This window comes from Mustela nigripes, chromosome 3 (assembly GCF_022355385.1).
Source record: "Mustela nigripes isolate SB6536 chromosome 3, MUSNIG.SB6536, whole genome shotgun sequence".
NCBI lineage: Eukaryota > Metazoa > Chordata > Mammalia > Carnivora > Mustelidae > Mustela > Mustela nigripes.
Genome location: NC_081559.1, coordinates 114,936,721 through 114,961,409, shown reverse-complemented (window position 1 = coordinate 114,961,409; position 24,689 = coordinate 114,936,721). Strand labels below are relative to the sequence as shown.

Below are 24,689 nucleotides of genomic sequence, written 5' to 3'. Positions count from 1 at the left end.
TAGAACAGACAGACAGTGAGAGGGAAAATGGGAGAGTAGAGAACTTTAGATGAACAGCCTAGAACAGCGGCTGTGCAATGAAGATGGTGTGGAAAAGACGTGTCCAAAATAAAAAAGCCCCTAGAGTACCTGGAATGGTGAGGACAAAGACCTCAGTGAAAGCGCATCGTCATGGAATTACAGAACCTGGAATCAGATCTTTCAGAAGATCCTGACTGCTGTAAGAAGGCAAAACATTTGCAAAACCTTAAAAGAATCAAAACTCAAATATTTAGCAAACATTATTATATGCCAGGCATTCATTGTAGCTGCAGAGATTGCAAAAGTGTTAGCATTTGTTACTTCTCTGTGAAAAATAGTTTTAATTTTCTATTTTGTTATTAGTACTTTTAAGAACAAAACAAAGATAAAGACCCATGAAAATTATTTTTTTTTTTGTAGTTTCTAGATGCATTGGAATTATCTCAAAGTCCTGTATTGTTGCAGTTGATGACAGAAATTCTTTGTCGGGAACAGCAACATGTTATGGAAGAATTATTTCAATCTACTTTCAAAGAGATTGCCAGAAAGTAAGTCATTCTATTCTAGTCTGGGACCCGAGACACCGTATACTTTTTATTTCTGTGGGAAATTATCTTCTCTTTTCCAAAAAGTTGAGTGCCAAATGTCGTCAATTCTCACGACTCAATTTTATTTTGTTTTTCTTAATGGAGAAAACTTGTGAAAGTTTCAAACGTACTCAAAGCTAGGGTAAGACTGAAACTGAACATCCAGGTCTAACATGCATGAGGATTTTCCAGCCTCATCAACTCGGTTTTAGCTTCATTTCTTTTGAGCTGTAGTTACTGTAATAAAGCAGATCCCTGATGCCATGTCATTTTACCGCTAATTACTTCTTTTTATTTGTTAATTTTAGTTCATTAGCATGCAATGCAGTAATGGTTTCTGCAGTAGAATTCAGTGATTCATGACTTACATACAACACCCAGTGCTCATCACAAGTACCCTCTTTATAACCATCACCCATCAAGCCCATCCCCCACATTCTCCATCAACCCTCAGTTTGCTCTCTATTGTTTTTTTTTTTTTTTTAAGATTTTATTTATTTATTTATTTGTTAGAGAGAGGGAGCGAGCACAAGCAGGCAGAGGCAGAGAGATAAGCAGGCTGATCTGAGCAAGGAGCTCAGTGTGAGACTCGATTCCAGAACCCTTGATCATGACCTGGGCCAAAGGCAGCAGCTTAACTGACTGAGCCATCCAGTCATCCCTGTTTGCTCTCTGTTGTCTCTTATGATGTGTTTCCCTCTCTCTTTTTTTTCTTGTCTTCCCATATGTGATCTGTCTTGGGGGGTGTAGGGGGAAGAGGGGAGGTGTGGGAGAGGGGCACAGGCAGACATGAGGAGAATCTTAAATAGGTCCCGTGTCCAGTACAGAGCCCCACACAGGCTCAGTCTCACAACCCAGAGATCATGATCTGAGCCGAAATCAGGAGTTGGATGCTTAACTGGCTGAGCCACCCAGGCACCCTGGTTCACCCATCTTCTTTATCTATTCGTCTGTTGATGGACATTTGGGCTCTCTCCATAGTTTGACTGTTGTTGTTAATGCTGCTATAAGCATCAGCATGTATGTACTTCTTTGAATCTATATTTTTTATTCTTTGATTAAATACCTAGTAGTGCAGTTGCTGGATTGTAGGGTAGTTATATTTTTCACTTTTTGGAGGAACCTTGATACTGTATTCCAGAATGGCTGTACCAGGTTGCATTTCGACAAATAGTGCTGGAGGGTTCCCCTTTCTTCATATCCTCACCTGTGCCTGCTCTTTCTTGTGTTGTTAATTTTAACCGTTCTGACAGGTGTGAGGTGGTATCTCATCATGGTTTTGATTTGTGTTTCCCTGATGCTCACCTCTAATTACTGCTGTATGTATATCTAAAAATACAGTGTTTTTCTTTGGTTATTATAGTACCAGTATCAGTGGAGCAAAATTATCAGTAATTTCATTTTCAGATGTCTGAAGCATTTGTAATTGTAAGTGCTTCAGACTGTTGGAGTCTTTTAATTCTGGCCCAAATGAGGTTCTTAAATGGCATTTCACTATTGTATCTCTTAAGTCTGTCTTCATCTAGAACAGTCCCCCATCCCCTAACTATTCTTTTGTTGTTAAAGAAACCTGAACACTTGGCCTGCATAATGTGTTACATCCTCAGTTTACCTGATTTTTTTTCCTGTTCTTTTTGTTTAACTTGCTCCTCCAGCCCCAGTTTCCTGTAAGTGGAAAGTTAAGCCTAAAAGTTTAGTTAGATTCAGGTTTAAGTAATCTTTGGCAAGATTACTTAGTAGTGGTCTTTATATTTCATGTTCATGGCATTTGGGAGTACATAATGTCTAGTAATCTAATTTTCATGTTTAGCCATGTATGACACAGCCTTTTGCTAATGTTCTAGCATCCACTTATCATTGTTGCCGCAAGTCATTGATTTTATCAGGAGTTGCCAATGGTCATTTAAAAAATCCCTTTTTTAGGGGCACCTGGGTGGCTCAGTCGGTTAAGTGTCTGCCTTTGGGTCATGATCTTGGGGTCCTGGGATCAAGCCCTGCATCAGTTCCCTGCTCAGCAGGGAGTCTGCCTCTCTCACTCCCTCTGCCCCTCCCCCAACTCATGTCCTCGCTCTCTGTCTCTGTCTCTCTCAAATAAATAAAATCTTTAAAAAAGTATTTTTGAAAATTAAAAATTCTTTTATATCTTTGACATTTAAGAGCTAGAATTCTATTGTAATGAACTTGCCTTTATCACTCGAGCTGTTCAGTTACCCAAATATAGTTTTAGTATTTTAGGACATTACAGTGGAAAAAAGGGAACAAATTTTATTATTAATTTATTATTATTTTTTTAATTTTAAAAGATTTATTTTTTTATTTTTAAAGATTTTAAAAATTTATTTATTAGAGAGAAAGAAGGAGAACATGAGTGGGGGGAAGAGCAGAGGGAGAGGGAAAGAGAGAGAGAGAATCTTGAGCAAACTTGATGCTGAGCCTGGAGCCCAACATAGCACTCAGTCTCACAACCTTGAGATCATAACCTGAGCTGAAATCAAGAGTTGGACATTAGCTGACTGAGACACCAGGTATTATTAATTTATTAATTACTAACTTTTATTATTTTTTAATTTTTAAAGTAAGGGCTTAATGTCATGGATACTTAATGTGACCACTGAGTTTTATATTGATATGTAAATATCCATGTTAATTTATCTTACTTAACATATCATAAAATTCACCTATTTTAAGCATGATATTTAATAATTTTTCATAACTTTACCAAATAGTACAATCATCACCATAGAGTAATTTCATCCTCTCAGTAAGATCCTATGTTAACTCCCATTCCCATTCCCAGCCCCAGGCAATCACCAATCTACTTTCAGTCTTTATAAATTTGCTTTTTCTGAACATGTCATATAAATGGAATCATACAACATGGGATCTCTTAGGTCTGCCTTCTTTTTTCAGCAAGGTTTGGAGGTTCATTCATGATAGCATGAATCAGCAGTACATTTTTATTGACATCTTTAAAAAATCATAATTAACCAACAACTATAGAACGTCCTACACAACAGGGCAATACACATTCTCTTTGAGCACATATAGAAGCCATAAAACAAGTCTTAAATTTAAATTTAAAATGATTGAAATCTTACAAAGTATATTCTCCAACCACAATGAAGTTAAATTAGGAATCAGTAAAAGAAGAAAACTTGAGGAATTCAAAAACATTTCTAAATAACCAACTACTTAATATATTTCTAAGTAGCCCTTAGGTCAGAGAAGAAATTAAAAGGGAAATCATGTAGCATTTTGATCGGAATAAAGTATATCCAAATGTATGAGATGCAGCTAAAGCAGTGCTTACTTAGGAATATGTATCTTTTAATACCTATATGAGAAAAAAAGGGAATATCCTCAATCAATAAATATAAGCCTGTGCCTTAAAACCAAGAAGAAGAAAACTAAACTGAAAGCACACAGGAGGAAGGGAATAATAAAGATTGGAGTGAAAAGTAATGAAATCAAAATTAGAAAAATGGTGGAGAAAAATCAATGAAACCAAAACTGGTTCTTTGAAAAGGCAGACAAAATTGATAGACTGTTAGCTGGACAAACTAGGACGAAAAGAAGGTACAGTTCATGAAAATTAGGAATAAAAGAGGGAACATTACTTCTGACCTCTCAGAAATTAAAAAGATAATGGGAAAATATTAGAATGACATCATGTCAACAAATTCAGCAACTTAACTAAAGTGGACAGATTCCTAAAAAGTCACAAATTACCAAAACTGACTCCAGAAGAAATAGAAAATCTGAGTATATGGGGGTTTTTTGTTTGTTTGTTTTTTTAATTTTTTAAAAAAAATTTATTTGACAGAGAAAGCGAGAGAGGGAACACAAGCAGAGGGAGCAGGAGAGGGAGAAGCAGGCTTCTGCTGAGCAGGGAGCCAAATGCAGGGCTTGATCTCAGGGCGCTGGGATCATGACCCGACCCAAAGGCAGACGCTTAACAACTGAGCCACCCAGGTGCCCTGAGTATACCTTTAATAAGTAAATAAATAGAAATGTTCATTTAAAAATCTTCTTACATGGGAAAGCCCATATCCAGATAGCTTCCCTGGCAAATTTTCATCAACTATTTAAAGAAGAAATAAGGGAGACACTTCATGAAGTGGAAAATAGGGGAGAAGGAAATGAATACTTCCCAACTTCTCCTTTGACGCTAGTCTCATACAGATAACAAAGCCAGACAGAAACATTGCAAGAAACCTATAGACCAATATCCTTCAAGAATATAGAAATTTTTTTTTTAATATTTTATTTATTTGTCAGAGAGAGCATGTGCACATAAGCAGGCAGAGTGGCAGACAAAAACAGAGAGAGAAGTAGGCTCCCCACTGAGCAAGGGTCCCAATGTGGGACTTGATCCCAGGACCCTGGGATCATGACCTGAGCCGAAGGCAGCCATTTAACCGACTGAGCCACCCAGGTGTTCCAAAATTTTTCAAAAGTATGTTAAAACACCAAATGCAGCAACTTATATATATTCTACACTATAACCAATTGGGATTTGCCCTCGGAATGCAAAATTAGTTGAGCATCTAAGAATCAAATAATATTATATACTATATTAAAAGACTAAAGGATGAAACCACATTATCATTTCAATAGGTACAGATAAATTTTCGACAAGATCCAATATCCGTGATAAAAAGGACAAAAGGTCATCCATGAAAAACCAACAGCCAACAAAATATTTAATAGTAGAAGACTGAGTGCTTTCCTCCTAAGTTTGGGAACAAGGCAAGAGCATCTGCCCTTTTCAATTCAGTGTGATACTGGAGGTTCTAACCAGTGCAGTCAGGCAAGAGAAAGAAATAAAAGGCAACCAAATTGGAAAAAAAGGAGCAAACTCTTTTTCTTTTCCTTCTCTCTCTCTTTTTTTTTTTTTTTGATAGCATATGTACATGTGGTTGGAGTGGTATGGTATAGAGGAAGAGGGAGAGAAGCCCAAGTAGACTCCAAGCTGTGTGCAGACCCTGAGTTGGGGCTCAATCCCATGATCCTGAGACCATTACCTAGCCGAATCAAGAATTAGAAGTTCAACTGACTGAGCCACCCAGGTGCCCCCAAACTGTCTTTATTCACACATAGCATGAGATAGAAAATCCTAACGATCTGCAGAAAGCTATTAGAACTAATAAACAATTTTATAAAATTTGTAGGCTCTAGGATCAATGTTAAAAAATCAATTGTTTTTCTATATATGAGCAGAAAACATTCAAAACTATAATTAGGAATTACACTCATAATAGCACCAAAAAGAACAAAGTACTTAAGAATAAATTTAACAAAAGAAGTGTAAGACTTGTACACTAAAGATTACAGTAACCCATTGCTGAACAATATAAAAAAATTAAAGATTTAAATAAATGGAGAGACATTCTATGTTCATGACTTTGAAGATTCAATATTGTTAACATGGCATTAAGTTGATATGTAAATTTAATACAGTCCCTCTCAAAATTCCAGCAGGACTTTTTTGTATGTGTGCAGTTTAAAATTGTGGTCATTTTAATTGTAACTTACCTAGAATATACTCTAGGATAAACAGTGAAAGTTTATGTTCTGAAATCACTTGGTAAAATGTTTTTCAATATGTGGTTATTAAGCCAATTAGTTAGGTATGCTTATTTTAGTTAATATTCAGATTTTAGAAATTTTTTTATGTTTTTAAAATATTTACATGATTTGGAAGCCATAATTGTGTAATGAGCTGCATTTGAGAGTCTTGCTTTTGTCCATGTCCCCTCTCTTACTCCTCTTCACCCCCCTTTTTTTCCACATCATATCTTCTACAGATCACTCCCTGTCAATACATAAAGATCTTCCTCAATCATTTTTTATTTAAAATAACTGGGTAATTATTTGTTGTACAGAATTAGCATAGTATTTTGAAGCAGACCCATGCTGATAGACTTTTGGGTTCAATCTTTTGTTAAAAATAATAACATAGTGAATAGCCAAATGTATATGTCTTTTTTTTTTTTTTTTTGGCCAGTGTATCTTTAGAGTGGATTCCTGAACATAATTTAAAGGTAAATGCATGTGTTATTTTGCCAGCTTTCACAGCATCCCTTCTTTGGGGGCTATAATTATTTGCATTTTCCGGCATATGGGTGTGTATTTCATCACAGTCTTGCCAATAGAGTATATTGTCAAACATTTGGATTTTTTCCAATTTTATAGGTGAGAGAGAATTTCTCAGTGTTGCTATAATTTATATTTCTCTCATTACGAATGAAATAGAGCATATATTCATCTATTTCAAGCTCACTTGCATTCATGTTCAATAAACTATCTGCTGGACTTTTTTTTTTTTTTTTAAGGTTTTATTTATTTATTTATTTATTTGTCAGATCGGGGTAGAGCAAAGCAGGGGAGAAGTAGGCCCCACACTGAGCAGGGAATCATGACCTGAGCTGAAGGCAGATACTTAACCAAGTGAGCCACCCAGATGTCTCTGCTGACCCATTTTTGTAATCAGATTTGAATTTTTTTCTTTTCTTCCTCCTTTTAGCTTACTCTAGAAGAGTTTTAGGTCTATGCATCTCTGCTGTGCTCATTATCAGGAAGCTCCTCAAAAGGATTTAAATCTAAGATAGTGCCCAAATAAATATTACAGAAGCCCATGTAGCATCTAGTAGTGTCCTGAGCCTGATTGAATTACTTCTAAATCAAACATTTGCCCTGGTTCGTGTTTGAATACTCTGTATCAGGATTTTAATGATCATTTAGTCTTAACCTCGTATTTTTGTAGGTGAGGAAACTAATTCTGTATTCTTGGTTTATAGACAAAAGTCTTACAGAGATTGTTCAAATATCTTATATTCCAGATGAGAATATAAAGGGCCAGATGAATATATCTCTGTATAGGAAATGGGGATTGCAATTTATTACTAAGAAGAGACTAGCATTTTTCTTTTTTCTTTTTTTAAGCTACAGTTTGTTAATCACCATAAAATACATCATTAGTTTTTGATGCATTGTTCCAAGATTCATTGTTTATGTGCAACACCCAGTGCTCCATGCAATACGTACCCTCCTTAATACCCACTGGAATTTTTAAATTATACCTCCTGAGTTTCAAATTCTGAAACTGTGATTGTCTTCAGGCCTGAGACTCTCCCAAAGCCTTACAGATGTTTTCTTAAAAAAAATCAGATTTGAAAGTAAATGAAAACAGTTCTTCTTAATGCCTAAGTTTGGCATGAAGATTTCTGGGGATGAGTACAATAATATGGTTCATGTACAAATGCTGCTTGTATTTCATGGTTTTTATATATAATACTTTTTTTTTCATTATTTATTTATTTTTTATAAACATATAATATATTTTTATCCCGGGGTACAGGTCTGTGAATTGCCAGGTTTACATACCTCACAGAACTCACCATAGCACATACCTTCCCCAATGTCCATAACCCCATCCCCCTTCTCCCAACCCCCACTCCCCCAGAAACCTTCAGTTTGTTTTGTGAGATTAAGAGTCTTTGATGGTTTGTCTCCCTCCCAATCCCATCTTGTTTCATTGATTCTTCTCCTATCCCCTTAATCCCCCACGTTGCATTTATATTTTAGATTTAAAGTCATTGGTGGTTGTTTTGTTATGTGGGTAGACACTTGTAAAATATTAGTTCAAAGCAGGTATGTTCATATAATTTTCTTTCTTTCTTAGGAGTTCATGTGTCACACAATTAGCCCTTTTGGAAAGGGTATACAGAATGTTCAAGAGGGATGACCTGCTTTCAAATGTTACTCGCCAAGCATTTGTAGATCGCTCTCTCCTCACCCTGTTGTGGCATTGTAGCCTGAATGCTTTGAGAGAATTCTTTAGCAAAATTGTGGTGGATGCCATTGATGTGTTGAGGTCGAGATTTACAAAGGTATAGTACATCTATTATTAAGTTTAATATTAGTAAGAATTGACAGATCTTCTTGAACAGTGTCCTTAAAAATTACAGTGTGTTCACTCAGAGGATCTTTATTGCTCAACGAGCATTACCTCAACAGTTTGATAACAATCTGTAGTTACAAGGGATCTGCATTAGTTTCCTCTATAATAAACTACCACCAGTGTAGCTTAGAGCATCAGAAATTTATTCTCTCATAGTTCTGCAGGCCAGAAATTAGTATCCTTGGGTTTAAATCAAGGTGTTGTGAGGCTCCAAAGGCTCTAGGGGCAAATCCATTCTTTGCCTCTTCCAGCTTTTGGTGGCTACCAGCATTCCTTAGCTTGTGGCCTGATCACACTTCTTTTTGCTTCTGTGGTCACATTGCCTTGTGTCTAATCACTTTTATAAATATATAATTGCATTTAGGACCCATTTGGGTAATCCACCCATCTCAGGATCGTTTACTTGATTTTATCTGTAGAATCCTATTTATCATATGAGGTAACAGTCATGGTTCTTGTGATTAGAATGTGGGTATTTGTAAGGAGATATTATTCATTTGAATATAGTCTGCCTGCACCGAATGTTCCCACTTGCAAAATACATTTATCCCATCTCAACATCCCCCAGAGTCTAAATGTATTACCTTACCTCATCAACTTTTAAGTCCAAAGTTGTATCTGCATATCATCAACTCTGAATCCTAACTTTCATCATTTAAATTGTAATGAATCAGATGTGGGTGTGATCCATCTTGGGGCAAAGTTCTTTCCATCTGTGGAAACATGAAACTAGAAAACAAGTAATTTGTTTCCAGAAGACAGTGGTTTGACAGGTGGGGTGACTGTTATATTCATTCCTGTTCCAAAAAGGAGAAAGTGAAGTAAGAAAGAAGTTAGTGTTCCATAACACTTTCAAGGTCCAGGGAGGCAAATTCTGTTAGGTTTTGAGACCCAGGAATAATGCTTTGTGGCTTTATGTTCTCCCCTCTGGATCAAAGCCTTCATTCTTGTAGTCATTCTGCTTTTTTCTTGAAGAGTAGTATATATTTGCAGCTGAGTAGTTTTATCAGTCTGTTTCTTACCTGTAGAATTCAAAGAGTACAAGAGCCCTTTTTTTTCCCCCCTCATTTCTTTTTGTCTTTATCCCATTCAATCCAAGCTGGTGGTATTTCTTCTGATATGATGTTTTCAAAAAAAAGATAGCTCTCCTTTGTGTGTCTTGGAGGTTTTCTCTATTAGACAAGAGAGTCCTCCACTAATCTTTGGTGGATAATTGCGTCTCTGTTCCTGGTTCTGCTGAAATGGTTGAGGGCATCCATGAATCCCATGCTTAATTTCTTCAGCACTAGCTCAAGATTGTCCAGCCGTACACCCTTGTTCTTCTCTCCAGACCCACTTTTCTAACAGTGAATCCGCTCTAATATTAGCATCTTTTACCATCTGGGTAAACTGAGAATTTCTCAAATCATCACGTTCTTTTTCCTTAGCAGTTCTTAATTCCATTTATCTCTTACACCTCAGACTGTATTATAAGCAGCAAAGAAGAAAGCAGGCAAACACCTTCAACAAATTTACTTGGAAATTTTCTCAGCTAAATGTATAAATGCATGGCTTACAATTTCTGCTGTGTTTGTAACTATAGAACATTATTCAGCTAAGTTTTCTGCCACTGTATAACAAGGATCCTCTTTACTCCAGTTTCCAAAAATGTGTTATTTATTTCCTTTTGAGACCTCACCAGAAACTACTTTAATATCCAGTTTCTACCAAAAATGTATCTATGATTGAGAAGTTCTGTAAGACAGTTTTAGCTTTTTCTGCTGTGCTTTTCATTTCCTTCTGAGCCCTCACCAGCAATGCCTTCAGTGTTGGTATTTCTCCAGCAATCTCTCCTGGCAGTTGGCTTTTTCTGTCATGCATGGCAAATTTCTTTTAGCCTCTACCTATCATCCATTTGTTAGAGCAGATCAACTCTTGATACCAGAATGTGTATTAGTTTCCTTAATCTTAAGTAACAAATTATCATAAGCTTGGTGACTTAGAACAACAGAAATTTATTCTTTCCCAGTTTTGGAGCCCAGAAGTCCAAAATTAGTTTCTCTGAGCTGAATTTATGGTGTTGTTATGGCAGTGCTTACCCCAGTGGCCCTGAGTCCACTGCTTACCACCCTCCAGCTTCTGATGGCTACTGGCATTCTCAGTATGTGACTGCATCATTCTGGCCTCTAATTCTGTCATCACATTGCCTTTTCCCTCTCTATTTCCTTTTACAAGATTACATGTGGTTTTATTTACAGCCCACAGGAACAATCTAGAATTATCTCCCTATCTCAAGATCCTTAATCACATTTGCAAAGTCCTTTTTTTGAGAGAATTCTTTAGCAAAATTATGGTGGATGCCATTGATGTGTTGAAGTCTAGATTTACAAAGGTAAATGAGATTGCATTCACAGGTTCTAGGGATTAGGATGTGGATATCTTTAGAAAATACTGTAAATAGTTGAAAATTTTGTTGCTGTTGTTGTTGTTGTTTCAGTCTTCCAAGATTCCAAAATTTTGTTTTTTTAATGCATTGAAGTTTCACCTGCTATTTTCTTATCTTTGATAAGATTTTGTGCAAAAGCCCTATACTCATGTCCTGAGTTTACTATTTGGACATTGTGCAATACTTCCTGCCACACTTAATATAACACATAAATATTTGAACCTATGTTCCTGACTTTGGGTGGTCTCCTATTGAAGTGATTCAATATTTGTGTTAAAATTAGTATCTATGTAAAGAGCATTGAGTATTAAATATATTTAATTGAATATTTAATAAATTCAATAAACTATTTTTCATGTTTGATAGGACCAAAAATAATCATCTTTTACCTTTCCTTAGCTAAATGAATCTATCTTTGATACTCAAATCACTAAGAAGATGGGCTATTATAAAATGCTAGAAGTCATGTATTCTCGTCTTTCAAAAGATGATGTTCACTCAAAAGAATCTAAAATTAACCAAGTTTTCTACGGCTCATGTGTTACAGAAGGAAATGAACTTACAAAGACACTTATTAAGTAAGATTTTAGTTAACTTTGTTATTTGATTTATATTTGATTCATTGTATTTGATTCATTTTTTGATGCATATATTTTTATGCTTGTATATAATGTGAATAAGTGGTTAAGTTTGTTTAAAAATGGGTTTTTAGGGGCACCTGGGTGGCTCAGTGCGTTGAAGCCTCTGCCTTTGGCTCAGGTCATGATCCCAGGGTCCTGGGATCGAGCCCCGCATTGGGCTCTCTGCTAGGCGGGGAGCCTGCTTCCTCCTCTCTCTCTGCCTGCTTCTCTGCCTACTTGTGATCTCTGTCTCTCGAATAAAGAAATAAAATCTTTATTTAAAACTATGGGTTTTTATAGTTCTTGTTTTTTTATAGTTCTTGCTTTTTTTCTAATACAAACTACTAACATAGACTTTAATGTAGCAGGTTATTGGGTAGTATGTTTTAACCTAAACTCATCTTTTGTAAGGAGTGAAACTTTTTTCTGTCTTACTGGTTTTTTTTCCCACCATTTTACCCTCCTTAATAGCTTGATACATTTTTAATGGTATAATTTACAATATGAAGGTATTTTATTTTTCCTGACTGCAATTTGAAATGAAAGGAACGGCAGTATGTTCAAACAGGTATTCTATAAAATACAAAGTAATCAAATACATTTTCTCTAAAACTGGCCTTCTAATGAAGTTCCCTCTCAGTGAATATTGAACACAGACATTGCCATGTCTCATTTTGCATATCCCAAACAAGCTTATCCTTACTTTCCTCTTACCCTAATTCTTACTTTATCTCTTCTGGGAATGACATCACCATCCATTCATTTGCACTAATGAGAGTCCTGTTTTACTTTTCTTCTTCATCTCTCAAGTCTCCTTACACACCCTGTCAGTCACCGAATCTGGTGGGTTTTATCTCCTCAGCCTTCCCAACCCTGGGACCCTTCTTTCATCCTCCTTCCTTCATTCAATGTAGTGGCTGGTGTTCTTTGGTGAACCACTGAAGTGAATCTCCTTCATAGTTATTCTCCCGCTCCTGGGCTTGTCGCTCTCAGTTTTTCCATACTGCTGCCAGTATGATAGTACCTCTGCAGTATGAGCCTGATAGTTTCATTCTCCTACCTAAAACACTTCAAAAGAACATGTTCAGTATCAGGGACCAGCAAAATTTTTCTTTAAAGGGCCTGCCTGCTAGTAACTGTTTTCAACCTTGCAGTCTGTATGGTCTCTTGCAACTACAACACTGTCCTGGGAAAGCAGACATAAACAATATGTAAATGAATGGGCATGGCTATGTTCTGACAGAACTGTTTTCAAAAGTAGTTGGTCACCTGGGCACTGTTTGGAGATCCCATCCTGCAGAATGAAGTCTGAGCTCCTTAGCATGGCAGGCAAGTTCTAGGAACGCACCCTCTCCCCCTTTTGCTCATTGCCAGCCACCCACCTTATCTTCCAAACACACTTAATGTAAGTGACACTCCTCTCTGTTCATAATCCTCATATATGTTTTCCCTTTGACTAACTTAGAATTCAAAATACAGTTCCAGTATTTTCTCTGAAAACCTATGTTAGCTCCTTCACCTGGGTTACTGTCCATCCTCCTTGCTTCCACCTCTTATTGTGCTGGTTGCTGTTGCTATGCTTACCACAGTGTGGTGAGATCCCTGGACACTGCCTTTGCCTTGTGATGGGCATAGGTTCAATGACTTGCTTGTCTTTCTAGTACCTGGTACTATACTATACACAAACATGGTACTATACTATTCAGAAAAGGCTGAACTGAATTGAGATACTATTGTCTGGCATTTGGGGGCTTGAGCAATGATTTCCCTGTTATATGAATTAATTTTTAACCTGGATCTACTCTGCAGATTGTGCTATGATGCATTTACAGAGAACATGGCGGGTGAGAATCAGTTGCTGGAGAGGAGAAGACTTTACCACTGTGCTGCGTACAACTGTGCCATTTCTGTTATCTGCTGTGTCTTCACTGAATTAAAATTTTACCAAGGTTTTCTCTTTAGTGAAAAACCTGAAAAGGTAGACTTCTGAAATTTTCACTGTTGCTGTAGGATTTCATGTTAGATTATATAAATTAAAATTATATAATAATTTGCACATTCTTATAATATTAAAGATGTAGTTCTTGAAGTTCTGAGTGTGTGGGTGTGTATATAAGTAGCATCAGCAGTAAGGCTCTCCACTATTCAGATATGTTTATATGACTCTTTGGATTTACAGAACTTGCTTATTTTGGAAAATCTGATTGACCTGAAGCGCTGCTATACATTTCCTATAGAAGTTGAGGTGAGTGAAAATTTTCAATGGTGTTCCTGAGTTTAAAAAGCTTACCAATTGCTTACAGAAAAAAAAAATATATATATGTTGAACATGTTAATCTCAATATCTAAGTTTGCTTTGAACTATAAAATCTGGCAGTTTAATGTAGTTTAACCTGAGGTCCAATCTCAGGCAATTGTAAAAAAAAAAAGGTCATAACTTGATTTTTCCTTTTCTTAACTAGTAAAAGATAGAAAATGGCAATAAAAGGAGCTGTTATGACATATCCCAGAAGTTGTTTGCTTAGTAAATTCCTCTGGTCAGTGAAATCAAGACCCCTCCAGATATAGAATTATGATGCTGTGGCCCTGCTTGGGTGATTTGGCAGGATAATGGGGTGCTGTGATTAGAAATCATGGGAATAATTGGAAAACTTGCTGTGGTAAATGTGACAAGCTTGATTTTAGTCAAGCTAAGTTTGACATGCCAGCCTCAGAGATTGGTGGGAGCTTGTACACCATGGTCTAGGTCAGGAGCTGTCACTCATGTTAGTATGCATGGCTGCTGACCTCACTATGTCTGAGTGGTTCATGAGTTCATGTAAATGATTGCTTCCTGCCTTTTGCCCTTTGGGAACAAGACTAGGAACTTTTTTCAAGGTATATGTTCAAAGAGCAACAACAAAAATATGCGCTCACTTGCTGTATGTTACTTCTGAACTTTACAATAGCACTGTAAGGTCTATGATATACCATAACTGTATAGGTGAGGAAACTGAGGCCTATAGATCAAGTACAGACTATTGGTAATCTGGGCATGTGGCTGTCAGAGCTTAGCCCGCACTGGGTCCCAGAGCACAGAGGGGAGGCAGATGCCTCAGTGAGGTTCTCTGTGGGAAAAGCATTTCTTAAGGGTACTCACCTGTCTTTGTTTATGAATATTTTTTGGTGATTTGAAATTTGATAAAAGTCTTGTTTAAAGATTAATTTATTTTTTGCCAAATTGCTACTAAAATTGAAAGTGTGTGATCATGATTCTAAAAAGTTTTAAGTTGTGTGTTTGTTTTGCCTAATAGGTTCCTATGGAAAGAAAGAAAAAATACATTGATATTAGGAAAGAAGCCAGGGAAGCCACAAATGGGGATTCAGGTAGGATGTTTTCAAAATGATGAGAAAGTTTCTAATTTGTTATGTAACAAGTGGCATTTGTTATGTAAATAAAAATATTTTAAATATCCAAAAACATTGAAATTGAGTTTGAAAAGGTTTTAAGTTACAAATAGAATTGTATTTTTTTTTGTAAGATTTTATTTATTTATTTTGAGAGAGAGACAGTGAGAGAGAACATGAACGAGGAGAAGGTCAGAGAGAGAAGCAGACTTCCCATGGAGCTGGGAGCCCGATGCGGGACTCGATCCCGGGACTCCAGGATCATGACCTGAGCCGAAGGCAGTCGTCCAACCAACTGAGCCACCCAGGCGCCCCTAGAATTGTATTTTTTAAAAAATTCAATTAGCTAAAATTTAACTACATAGAAAGATCTCAGAATGACCAAAGAAGGCTGAGAAATCGTATGCTTTTTTAAAAAGTACAAGATCAGTTCATAGTCATTCATTGGCATATGGATTATGTTTGTATTTTATTTAAATATATTCAGAAACCTATGTTAAAATGTAAGTCCCTTCCTGCCACTCCTGTGCTCCAAACCTCGCATCAGCTCCCACCTCCCTGAGGATAGAGCTACCTAAGGCCCTTGATCTGCGGACTGCCTCCCTGCCACTCTCCTTGCTTACTCTGCTCTAGCAGCACTGTTCCCCTGCCTATGCTTATAGGCATCAGGCTCACTTTGGCCACAGTGCATTTGCTGGTGATGTTTCCTGAGTCTAGAATAATCTTAGTCCCAGATACCAGTGTTTTGTTTAATACTAACCTTTGAAGGAAGTTCTCCCTGGCTTTGCTATTTAAAATAAACACGCTCTTGGTCTACATGCTCCTTGTTTTAGTATTTTGCTTAATTTTTCTTCATAGCTTTTTTTCCCTTAAGGATAAAATTTGAACAGTTTTATAAATTTCTTATATATGTGGATTATTTGTTTTTTAGTAGTTTTTTAGTAGTATCTTATGTGCAAGGTGTATCCCATCAAAATTTTAAATGCAAGGAGATTCTATTACTGTCTGTGTAATATATTTTCTGTCTGTGACAGTAGAGGATAATTGCTCAATAATGACAAAATTAAAGGTCTTTCCCCATTTTTTTTTTTTGGTTTATTAATCTGGATAATCTGTGAGAATCATAGGATAGATAAAAGCCTTAGTAACAATGCCTTTTAATTTTAGTATCATTTGAGCTTAAAGAAATACATTTTTTTACCAGTTTGAATAAATGTATTTTTTCCTTTATATTTCAGGAGGTCCTCATTATCTATCTTCCTTGTCATATTTGGCAGACAGCAGCCTGAGTGAGGAAATGAGTCAATTTGATTTCTCAACTGGAGTTCAAAGCTATTCATACAGTTCCCAAGACCCTAAATCTACCCCTGGTCATTTTCTGAGACGGGTGATCACATTTTGAATATTAAAAAATATGTTGGCGTTTGTAAAGAAAGGGGAGCTTCATTGTTAGGGGAAGCCAGTTCTCTGTGGGTAGTCCGGCAATAGCCTTTGGAGAATTTTCCAGGATCTAAGGCCCAGCCTTCCATCTTATAAGCAATTGGATTTCATCAGTAGGATGAAAGGAGGAAAGAAGGCTCTCTCCCAAGGGCTGATTCACATTTGCCAGTCTCTGTGAAATTAGTGTTTCAAATCAGAACTGCATTTAAGGGTCTCCAGTGAGAAAGGTAACTCTCTTAGTTACCTCAGTTATCTTAGAGACTCAGGGGCCATACTGATGTGACTGTTGCATTGTCCTCTGAAGAAAATGAGGAAGTTCCTCAAATATTTGATGTTACAAACTGAGATAATTGAATGAATCTGTGTTCACAAATGATAGCTTAACCCCACGAACTGAGATAGGAAACATCTACATAGACGCATATCTCTGCATTTTCAGAGGCACACACGTGTGTAAAACCATGAGCTCCACAGATATATCTGATTCCCTTCCAGGTTTCATTCAAGTTTTTCCCTTTCTGGTTCCTTTGACATGCACTGAGTCACCTCTTCTTTCCCTCAACCCCTCTGCTATCCTCTAAACACTGATTCTCTCCTGTGCTATCCTGGAGTGGGGCCTGATCTGTGCTGGGAAAGAATCCAGATAAATTGTTCCACTCTGCGTGTGTACAGTTTACTATACATGTTTGTAAAACTTCAGTTCATTATTACACTTAAAAAAATGATTACCTTTGCTATAATTTCTAAGAATTTTAGGATCAACAATGGCTTAAAAGTTTTATTCTTTTACGGATTAAAATTTTAAGGCAAATTAAGGATTTTACAAAGTTTTTCAGAGAAAAACTCATTTTTAGTTTACTAAGAAAAAAATAGGTAAAAATTTATCTTATAGTTGTGTTTCAGTAGCTCCACTTTCTGCATAATGTGGCAACTAAGAATCATGGAAACTGTTGTTCTCAAGGTGTTCAGAGTTCTGGGGCCTCCCAAGACACAAACATTTGGAAAAGATCTTAGTGTCTGTACAAAGCAGCATGTGTCCACATGGATGCTATGAACTATGTATGACCCCAGAGGGAGTGAGCATGTATATAGAGATCAGAGGGAAAATATGTATCTAGAATGTAAGGAAGACATAAGGTCCTAGGTTTGTTTTTTGTTTTTTGTTTTTTTAAGTTGTTTAATAAGAAAACCCAACAGATGTATTTGATATTATTATCAATTTGTCATTGTTACCTAAGGGTGTGTTTTATGATATTGCCTCAAAAGTCAGAATATCATATACACTAAAATTTTAGCAATGTACTCTGCATCATTAGATTCTTCCCTTTTCCTAGGAGCGTAAAGACCCCCTGGTCCAAGATGCTGTCCTAGAGTTAGAGATGGATGAACTCAATCAGCATGAATGTATGGCAACCATGACAACGCTGATTAAGCACATGCACAGAAATCAGATACTACTTAAAGAAGAGGTTTGTTTCTGCTAATCTTGAATTTAATACTGTTTATTGGTATCGTAGAACAAACACTTAATATCTAATGCCAAATTCTATATCTAATAAACATTTTTTTGTTTCTCATGTCATCTCATATTATCAAAATGTGAAGTTTCTTCTGCTTTTTAAGGTAATCTTGATGTATCATTTCAGGGCTCAGTGCCAAGAAATCTTCCTCCATGGATGAAATTTCTTCACGACAAACTAGGAAATCCATCGATATCATTAAATATCCGTCTCTTCTTAGCCAAGCTTGTTATTAATACGGAAGAAGTGAGTAATTTATTATTTACTTAAAAATTCTTTGCAATTAGTAGGATGCTGGAGGAATAAGGGGACACTATTTTCTTGTCCGTTGAATACAACTAGGTATCAAGTCATTCTGAACACCCAAGAAATCAGTAAAAGATCTGAGAAAACAAATGCTGCAGGTTTACCAGTATGAAAATGACACAGGCTCAATCAATTAAGTACCTGCTTTGGGCTCAGCTCATGATCCTGGGATGCTGGGATTGATTCCCTCATCAGGCTCCTTGCTCATTGCTCCAAGCTCCTTGCTTATGTTCACTCTCTTCCTCTCTCTCAAATAAATAAAATCCTTTAAAACAAAATGATCACACTTTGGAAGGTAGGAGGTGCAGAGACTTGAATCCAGTGTGATATAACTGAGGTAACAGCTGAGGGGTGAGAGCCTACTTAAAGAGGATACCATAAAATATAAGCAATGGAGTGCAAAATCAAACTTTTGGAAGTCTCCTACAGTGGGGGATGTTCCTGGCGTAAAGATGCTCAGGTAGCAAAGCAGGGCAGAATCCTGGGTGCGACAGTATGGCCCAGGATCCCTGGGGTCTCAAGAGCAGGTGGTGCTAGTGTGTGGCAGAGTTCCCAGGTGTAGGATCAGGGAAGCCAACTTAGTGAGTTTAGGTGCCAGCTTTCTGCTCTGTGTTGCCATAAATTGTGTAGCAGTAATGCAGCCACTTTTCTAGGAGGGGTCCAGCAAAAGGCAGAAATGTGGTGAGAGCCTCCCCCTTCCTTAGGAGGAACAACATGGGTCTGCCCCACAGGAGTCCCTAAAATTTAGAGTTTTAAAACTCAGTCATGTGCCTAAGATAAAAATGCATGGTCACAGGCCAGGTGACAGAGTTGTCTTGGAAACTGGGGAGAAAAGACTGATTGATTGTTTTTCTGTGAGGGCTTACTGAAGAGTGGGGGACCTCACCTTATTCATCCTGCCCAGCAGAGCAGTCTGAAAGCCTTCAGGGAACAAAACAGTGTCACCTAGTGGAGTCGGAGCTGCTTACAACAAGCCCCCACCTCTGCTTATTGGAGGCAGTTTTTCCACTAAGGCAAATCCACCTGAGAATCAGTGCAACAAGCACCACCGCCCCGCCCCAGAAGACCAACAGAAACAACTTGCTCTCACCAAGTTTATTGATCATAGGGGGCTGTAAAGGTCCATCTCTTGGGATAGACACTATATCATTCTTTATATATATATATTTTTTTTAATTTTTAAATTTTTTATAAACATATATTTTTATCCCCAGGAGTACAGGTCTGTGTATTGCCAGGTTTACACATTTCACAGCACTCACCATAGAACATACCCTCCCCAATGTCCATAATCCCACCCCCTTCTCTCAACCCCCCTCCCCCCACCAACCCTCAGTTTGTTCTGTGAGATTAAGAGTCACTTATGGTTTGTCTCCCTCCCAGTCCCATCTTGTTTCATTTATTCTTCTCCTACCCCCTTAACCCCCCATGTTGCATCTCCACTTCCTCATATCAGGGAGATCATATAATAGTTGTCTTTCTCTCATTGACTTATTTCGCTAAGCATGATACCCTCTAGTTCCATTCATGTTGTCACAGATGGCAAGATTTCATTTCTTTAGATGGCAAGATTTCATTTCTTTGGATGGCTGCATGGTATTCCATTGTGTATATATACCACATCTTCTTGATCCCTTCATCTGTTGATGGACATCTAGGTTCTTTCCATAGTTTGGCTATTGTAGACATTGCTGCTATAAACATTCAGGTGCATGTGCCCCTTTGGATCACTACGGTTGTATCTTTAGGGTAAATACCCAGTAGTGCAATTGCTGGGTCATAAGGTAGCTCTATTTTCAACTTTTTGAGGAATCTCCATTCTGTTTTCCAGAGTGGTTCCCACCAACAATGTAGGAGGGATCCCCTCTCTCGGAATCCTCGCCAGCATCTGTCATTTCCTGACTTGTTCATTTTAGCCATTCTGACTGGTGTGAGGTGGTCTCTCATTGTGGTTTTGATTTGTATTTCCCTGATGCCGAGTGATATGGAACACTTTTTCATGCGTCTGTTGGCCATCTGGATGTCTTCTTTGCAGAAATGTCTGTTCATGTCTTCTGCCCATTTCTTGATTGGATTATTTGTTCTTTGGGTGTTGAGTTTGCTAAGTTCTTTATAGATTTTGGACGCTAGCCCGTTATCTGATATGTCGTTTGCAAATATCTTCTCCCATTCTGTCAGTTGTCTTTTGGTTTTGTTAACTGTTTCCTTTGCTGTGCAAAAGCTTTTGATCTTGATAAAATCCCAATAGTTCATTTTTGCCCTCGCTTCCCTTACCTTTGGCGATGTTCCTAGGAAGACGTGGCTGCGGCTGAGGTCGAAGAGGTTGCTGCCTGTGTTCTCCTCAAGGATTTGGATGGATTCCTTTCTCACATTGAGGTCCTTCATCCACTTTGAGTCTATTTTCTTGTGTGGTGTAAGGAAACGGTCCAATTTCATTTTTCTACATGTGGCCGTCCAATTTTCCCTAGACCATTTATTGAAGAGGCTGTCTTTTATCCATTGGACATTCTTTCCTGCTTTGTTGAAGCTTAGTTGACCATAGACTTGAGGGTCTATTTCTGGGCTCTCTATTCTGTTCCATTGATCTATGTGTCTGTTTTTGTGCCAGTACCATGCTGTCTTGATGATGACAGCTTTGAAATAGAACTTGAAGTCTGGAATTGTGATGCCACCAACTTTGGCTTTCTTTTTCAATATTCCTTTGGCTATTCGAGGTCTTTTCTAGTTCCCTATAAATTATAGGATTATTTGTTCCATTTCATTGAAGAAAATGGATGGTACTTTGATTGGAATTGCATTAAATGTATAGATTGCTTTAGGTAGCATAGACATTTTCACAATATTTATTCTTCCAATCCAGGAGCATGGAACATTTTTCCATTTCTTTGTGTCTTCCTCAATTTCTTTCATGAGTACTTTATAGTTTTCTGAGTATAGATTCTGTGCCTCTTTGGTTAGGTTTATTCCTAGGTATCTTATAGTTTTGGGTGCAATTGTAAATGGGATTGACTCCTTGATTTGTTTCTTTTGTCTTGTTGTTGGTGTAGAGAAATGCAACTGATTTCTGTGCATTGATTTTATATCCTGACACTTTACTGAATTCCTGTACAAGTTCTAGCAGTTTTGGAGTGGAGTCTTTTGGGTTTTCCACATATAGTATCATATCATCTGCGAAGAGTGATAGTTTGACTTCTTCTTTGCCGTTTTGGATGCCCTTAATTTCCTTTTGTTGTCTTGATTGCTGAGGCTAGGACTTCTAGTACGATGTTGAATAGCAGTGGTGATAATGGACATCCCTGCAGTGTTCCTGACCTTAGCGGAAAAGCTTTCAGTTTTTCTCCATTGAGAATGATATTTGCAGTGGGTTTTTCATAGATGGCTTTGATGATATTGAGGTATGTGCCCTCTATCCCTGCACTTTGAAGAGTTTTAATCAGGAAGGGATGCTGTACTTTGTCAAATGCATTTTCCGCATCTATTGAGATTATCATATGGTTCTTGTTCTTTCTTTTATTAATGTGCTGTATCACATTAATTGATTTGCGGATGTTGAACCAACCTTGGAGCCCTGGAATAAAGCCCACTTGGTTGTGGTGCATAATCCTTTTAATGTACTGGTGAATCCTATTGGCTAATATTTTGGTGAGAATTTTCGCATCTGTGTTCATCAAAGATATTGGTCTGTAGTTCTCTTTTTTGGTGGGATCCTTGTCTGGTTTTGGACAAGGATCCCACCAAAAAAGAGAACTACAGACCAATAACCTTGATGAACACCTTGATGCTGGCCTCATAAAATGAGTTTGGAAGTTTTCCTTCCATTTCTATTTTTTGGAACAGATTCAGGAGAATAGGAATTAGTTCCTCTTTAAATGTTTGGTAGAATTCCCCCGGGAAGCCATCTGGCCCAGGGCTTTTGTTTGTTTGGAAATTTTTGATGACTGTTTCAATCTCCTTACTGGTTATGGGTCTGTTCAGGCTTTCTATTTCTTCCTGGTTCAGTTGTGGTAGTTTATATGTCTCTAGGAATGCATCCATTTCTTCCAGATTGTCAAATTTGTTGGTGTAGAGTTGCTCATAGTATGTTCTCATAATTATCTGTATGTCTTTGGTGTTAGTTGTGATCTCTACCCTTTCATTTATGATTTTATTTATTTGGGTCCTTTCTCTTTTATTTTTGATAATTCTGGCCAGGGGTTTATCAATATTATTAATTCTTTCAAAGAACCAGCTCCTATTTTCATTGATTTCTATTGTTTTTTGGTTTCTATTTTATTGATTTCTGCTCTGATCTAAATGATTTCTCCTGCTGGGTTTAGGGTTTCTTTGGTGTTCTTTCTCCAGCTTCTTTAGGTGTAGGGTTAGGTTGTGTACTTGAGACCTTTCTTGTTTCTTGAGAAAGGATTGAACCGCTTTATATTTTCCTCTCAGGACTGCCTTTGTTGTGTCCCACAGATTTTGAAGTGTTTTGTTTTCATTATCATTTGTTTCCATGAATTTTTTCAATTCTTCTTGAATTTCCTGGTTGACCCATTCATTCTTTAGGAGGATGCTGTTTAGTCTCCATGTATTTGGGTTCTTTCCACATTTCCTCTTGTGATTGCCTTCTAGCTTCAGAGCATTGTGGTCTGAAAATATTCAGGGAATGATCCCAATCTTTTGATACCGGTTGAGGCCTGATTTAGGACCAAGGATGTGATCTATTCTGGAGAATGTTCCATGTGCACTAGAGAAGAATGTGTATTCTTCTGCTTTGGGATGAAATGTTCTGAATATATCTGTGATGTCCATCTGGTCCAGTGTGTCATTTAAGGCCTTTATTTCCTTGTTGATCTTTTGCTTGAATGATCTGTCCATTTCAGTGAGGGGAGAGTTAAAGTCCCCTACTATTATTGTATTATTGTTGATGTGTTTCTTTGATTTTGTTATTAATTGGTTTATATAGTTAGCTGCTCCCACGTTAGGGGCATAGATATTTAAAATTGTTAGATCTTCTTGTTGGACAGACCCTTTGAGTATGATATAGTGTCTTTCCTCATCTCTTATTATAGTCTTTGGCTTAAAAATCTAATTGATCTGATGTAAGGATTGCCATTCCTGCTTTTTTCTGATGTCCATTAGCATGGTAAATTCATTTCCACCCCCTCACTTTAAATCTGGAACTGTCTTCGGGTTTAAAATGAGTTTCTTGTAGGCAACATATAGATGGGTTTTGTTTTTTTATCCATTCTGATACCCTGTGTCTTTTGATTGGGGCATTTAGCCCATTAACATTCAAGGTAACTATTGAAAAATATGAATTTAGTGCCATTGTTTTGCCTGTAAAGTGACTGTTACTGTATTTTGTCTCTGTTCCTTTCTGATCTACTTTAGGCTCTCTCTTTGCTTAGAGGACCCCTTTCAATATTTCCTGTAGAGCTGGTTTGGTGTTTGCAAATTCTTTCAGTTGTTGTTTGTCCTGGAAGCTTTTAATCTCTCCTTCTATTTTCAATGATAGCCTAGCTGGATATAGTATTCTTGGCTGCATGTTTTTCTCGTTTAGTGCTCTGAAAATATCATGCCAGCTCTTTCTGGCCTGCCAGGTCTCTGTGGATAAGTCTGCTGCCAATCTATTATTTTTGCCATTGTATGTTATACACTTCTTTTTCCAAGCTGCTTTCAGGATTTTCTCTTTGTCACTAAGATTTGTAAGTTTTACTATTAGATGACAGGGTGTGGGTCAATTCTTACTGATTTTGAGGGGGGTTCTCTGCATCTCCTGGATTTTGATGCCTATTCCCTTTGCCATATTGGGGAAATTCTCTCCAATAATTCTCTCCAATATACCTTCTGCTCCCCTCTCTCTTCTTCTGGAATTCCAATTATTCTAAAGTTGTTTCGTCTTATGGTGTCACTTATCTCTCGAATTCTCCCCTCGTGGTCCAGTAGCTGTTTATCCCTCTTTTGCTCAGCTTCTTTATTCTCTGTCATTTTGTCTTCTATATCACTATTTCTTTCTTATACCTCATTTTCCCTAGCAGTGAGAGCCTCCATTTTTTATTGCACCTCATTAATAGCTTTTTTGATTTCAACTTGGTTAGATTTTAGTTCTTTTATTTCTCCAGAAAGGGTTTTTATATCTCCCAAGAGGGTTTCCCTAATATCTTCCATGCCTTTTTCGAGCCTGGCTAGAACCTTGAGAATCGTTGTTCCATACTCTAGATCTAACATATTAACAATGTCTGTATTGATTAGGTCCCTCGCCTTAGGTACTGCCTCTTGTTCTTTTTTTTGAGGTGAATTTTTCTGCCTTGTCATTTTGTCTAGATAAGAGTATATGAAGGAGAAAATAAAATACTAAAAGGGTGGCAACAACCCCAGGAAAATATGCTTTAACCAAATCAGAAGAGATCCCAAATGGTGAGCGGGGAGAAAGGGGGTAAA

General features: G+C 37.3%; 1 protein-coding gene across 1 annotated transcript in view; it reads left to right on the top strand.

Moving 5' to 3' along the window:
* The window catches only part of PRKDC (protein kinase, DNA-activated, catalytic subunit), a 242,091-nt gene that overhangs the window by 106,153 nt on the left and 111,249 nt on the right, over window positions 1–24,689 (top strand). Inside the window, exons 40-48 of the mRNA XM_059394562.1 lie at window positions 442–569; window positions 8,293–8,500; window positions 11,396–11,574; window positions 13,426–13,594; window positions 13,796–13,861; window positions 14,910–14,982; window positions 16,242–16,390; window positions 17,778–17,912; window positions 18,090–18,209. Coding sequence (XP_059250545.1) covers window positions 442–569; window positions 8,293–8,500; window positions 11,396–11,574; window positions 13,426–13,594; window positions 13,796–13,861; window positions 14,910–14,982; window positions 16,242–16,390; window positions 17,778–17,912; window positions 18,090–18,209 — 1,227 coding nt within the window. The remainder of the gene's footprint in view (window positions 1–441; window positions 570–8,292; window positions 8,501–11,395; window positions 11,575–13,425; window positions 13,595–13,795; window positions 13,862–14,909; window positions 14,983–16,241; window positions 16,391–17,777; window positions 17,913–18,089; window positions 18,210–24,689) is intronic.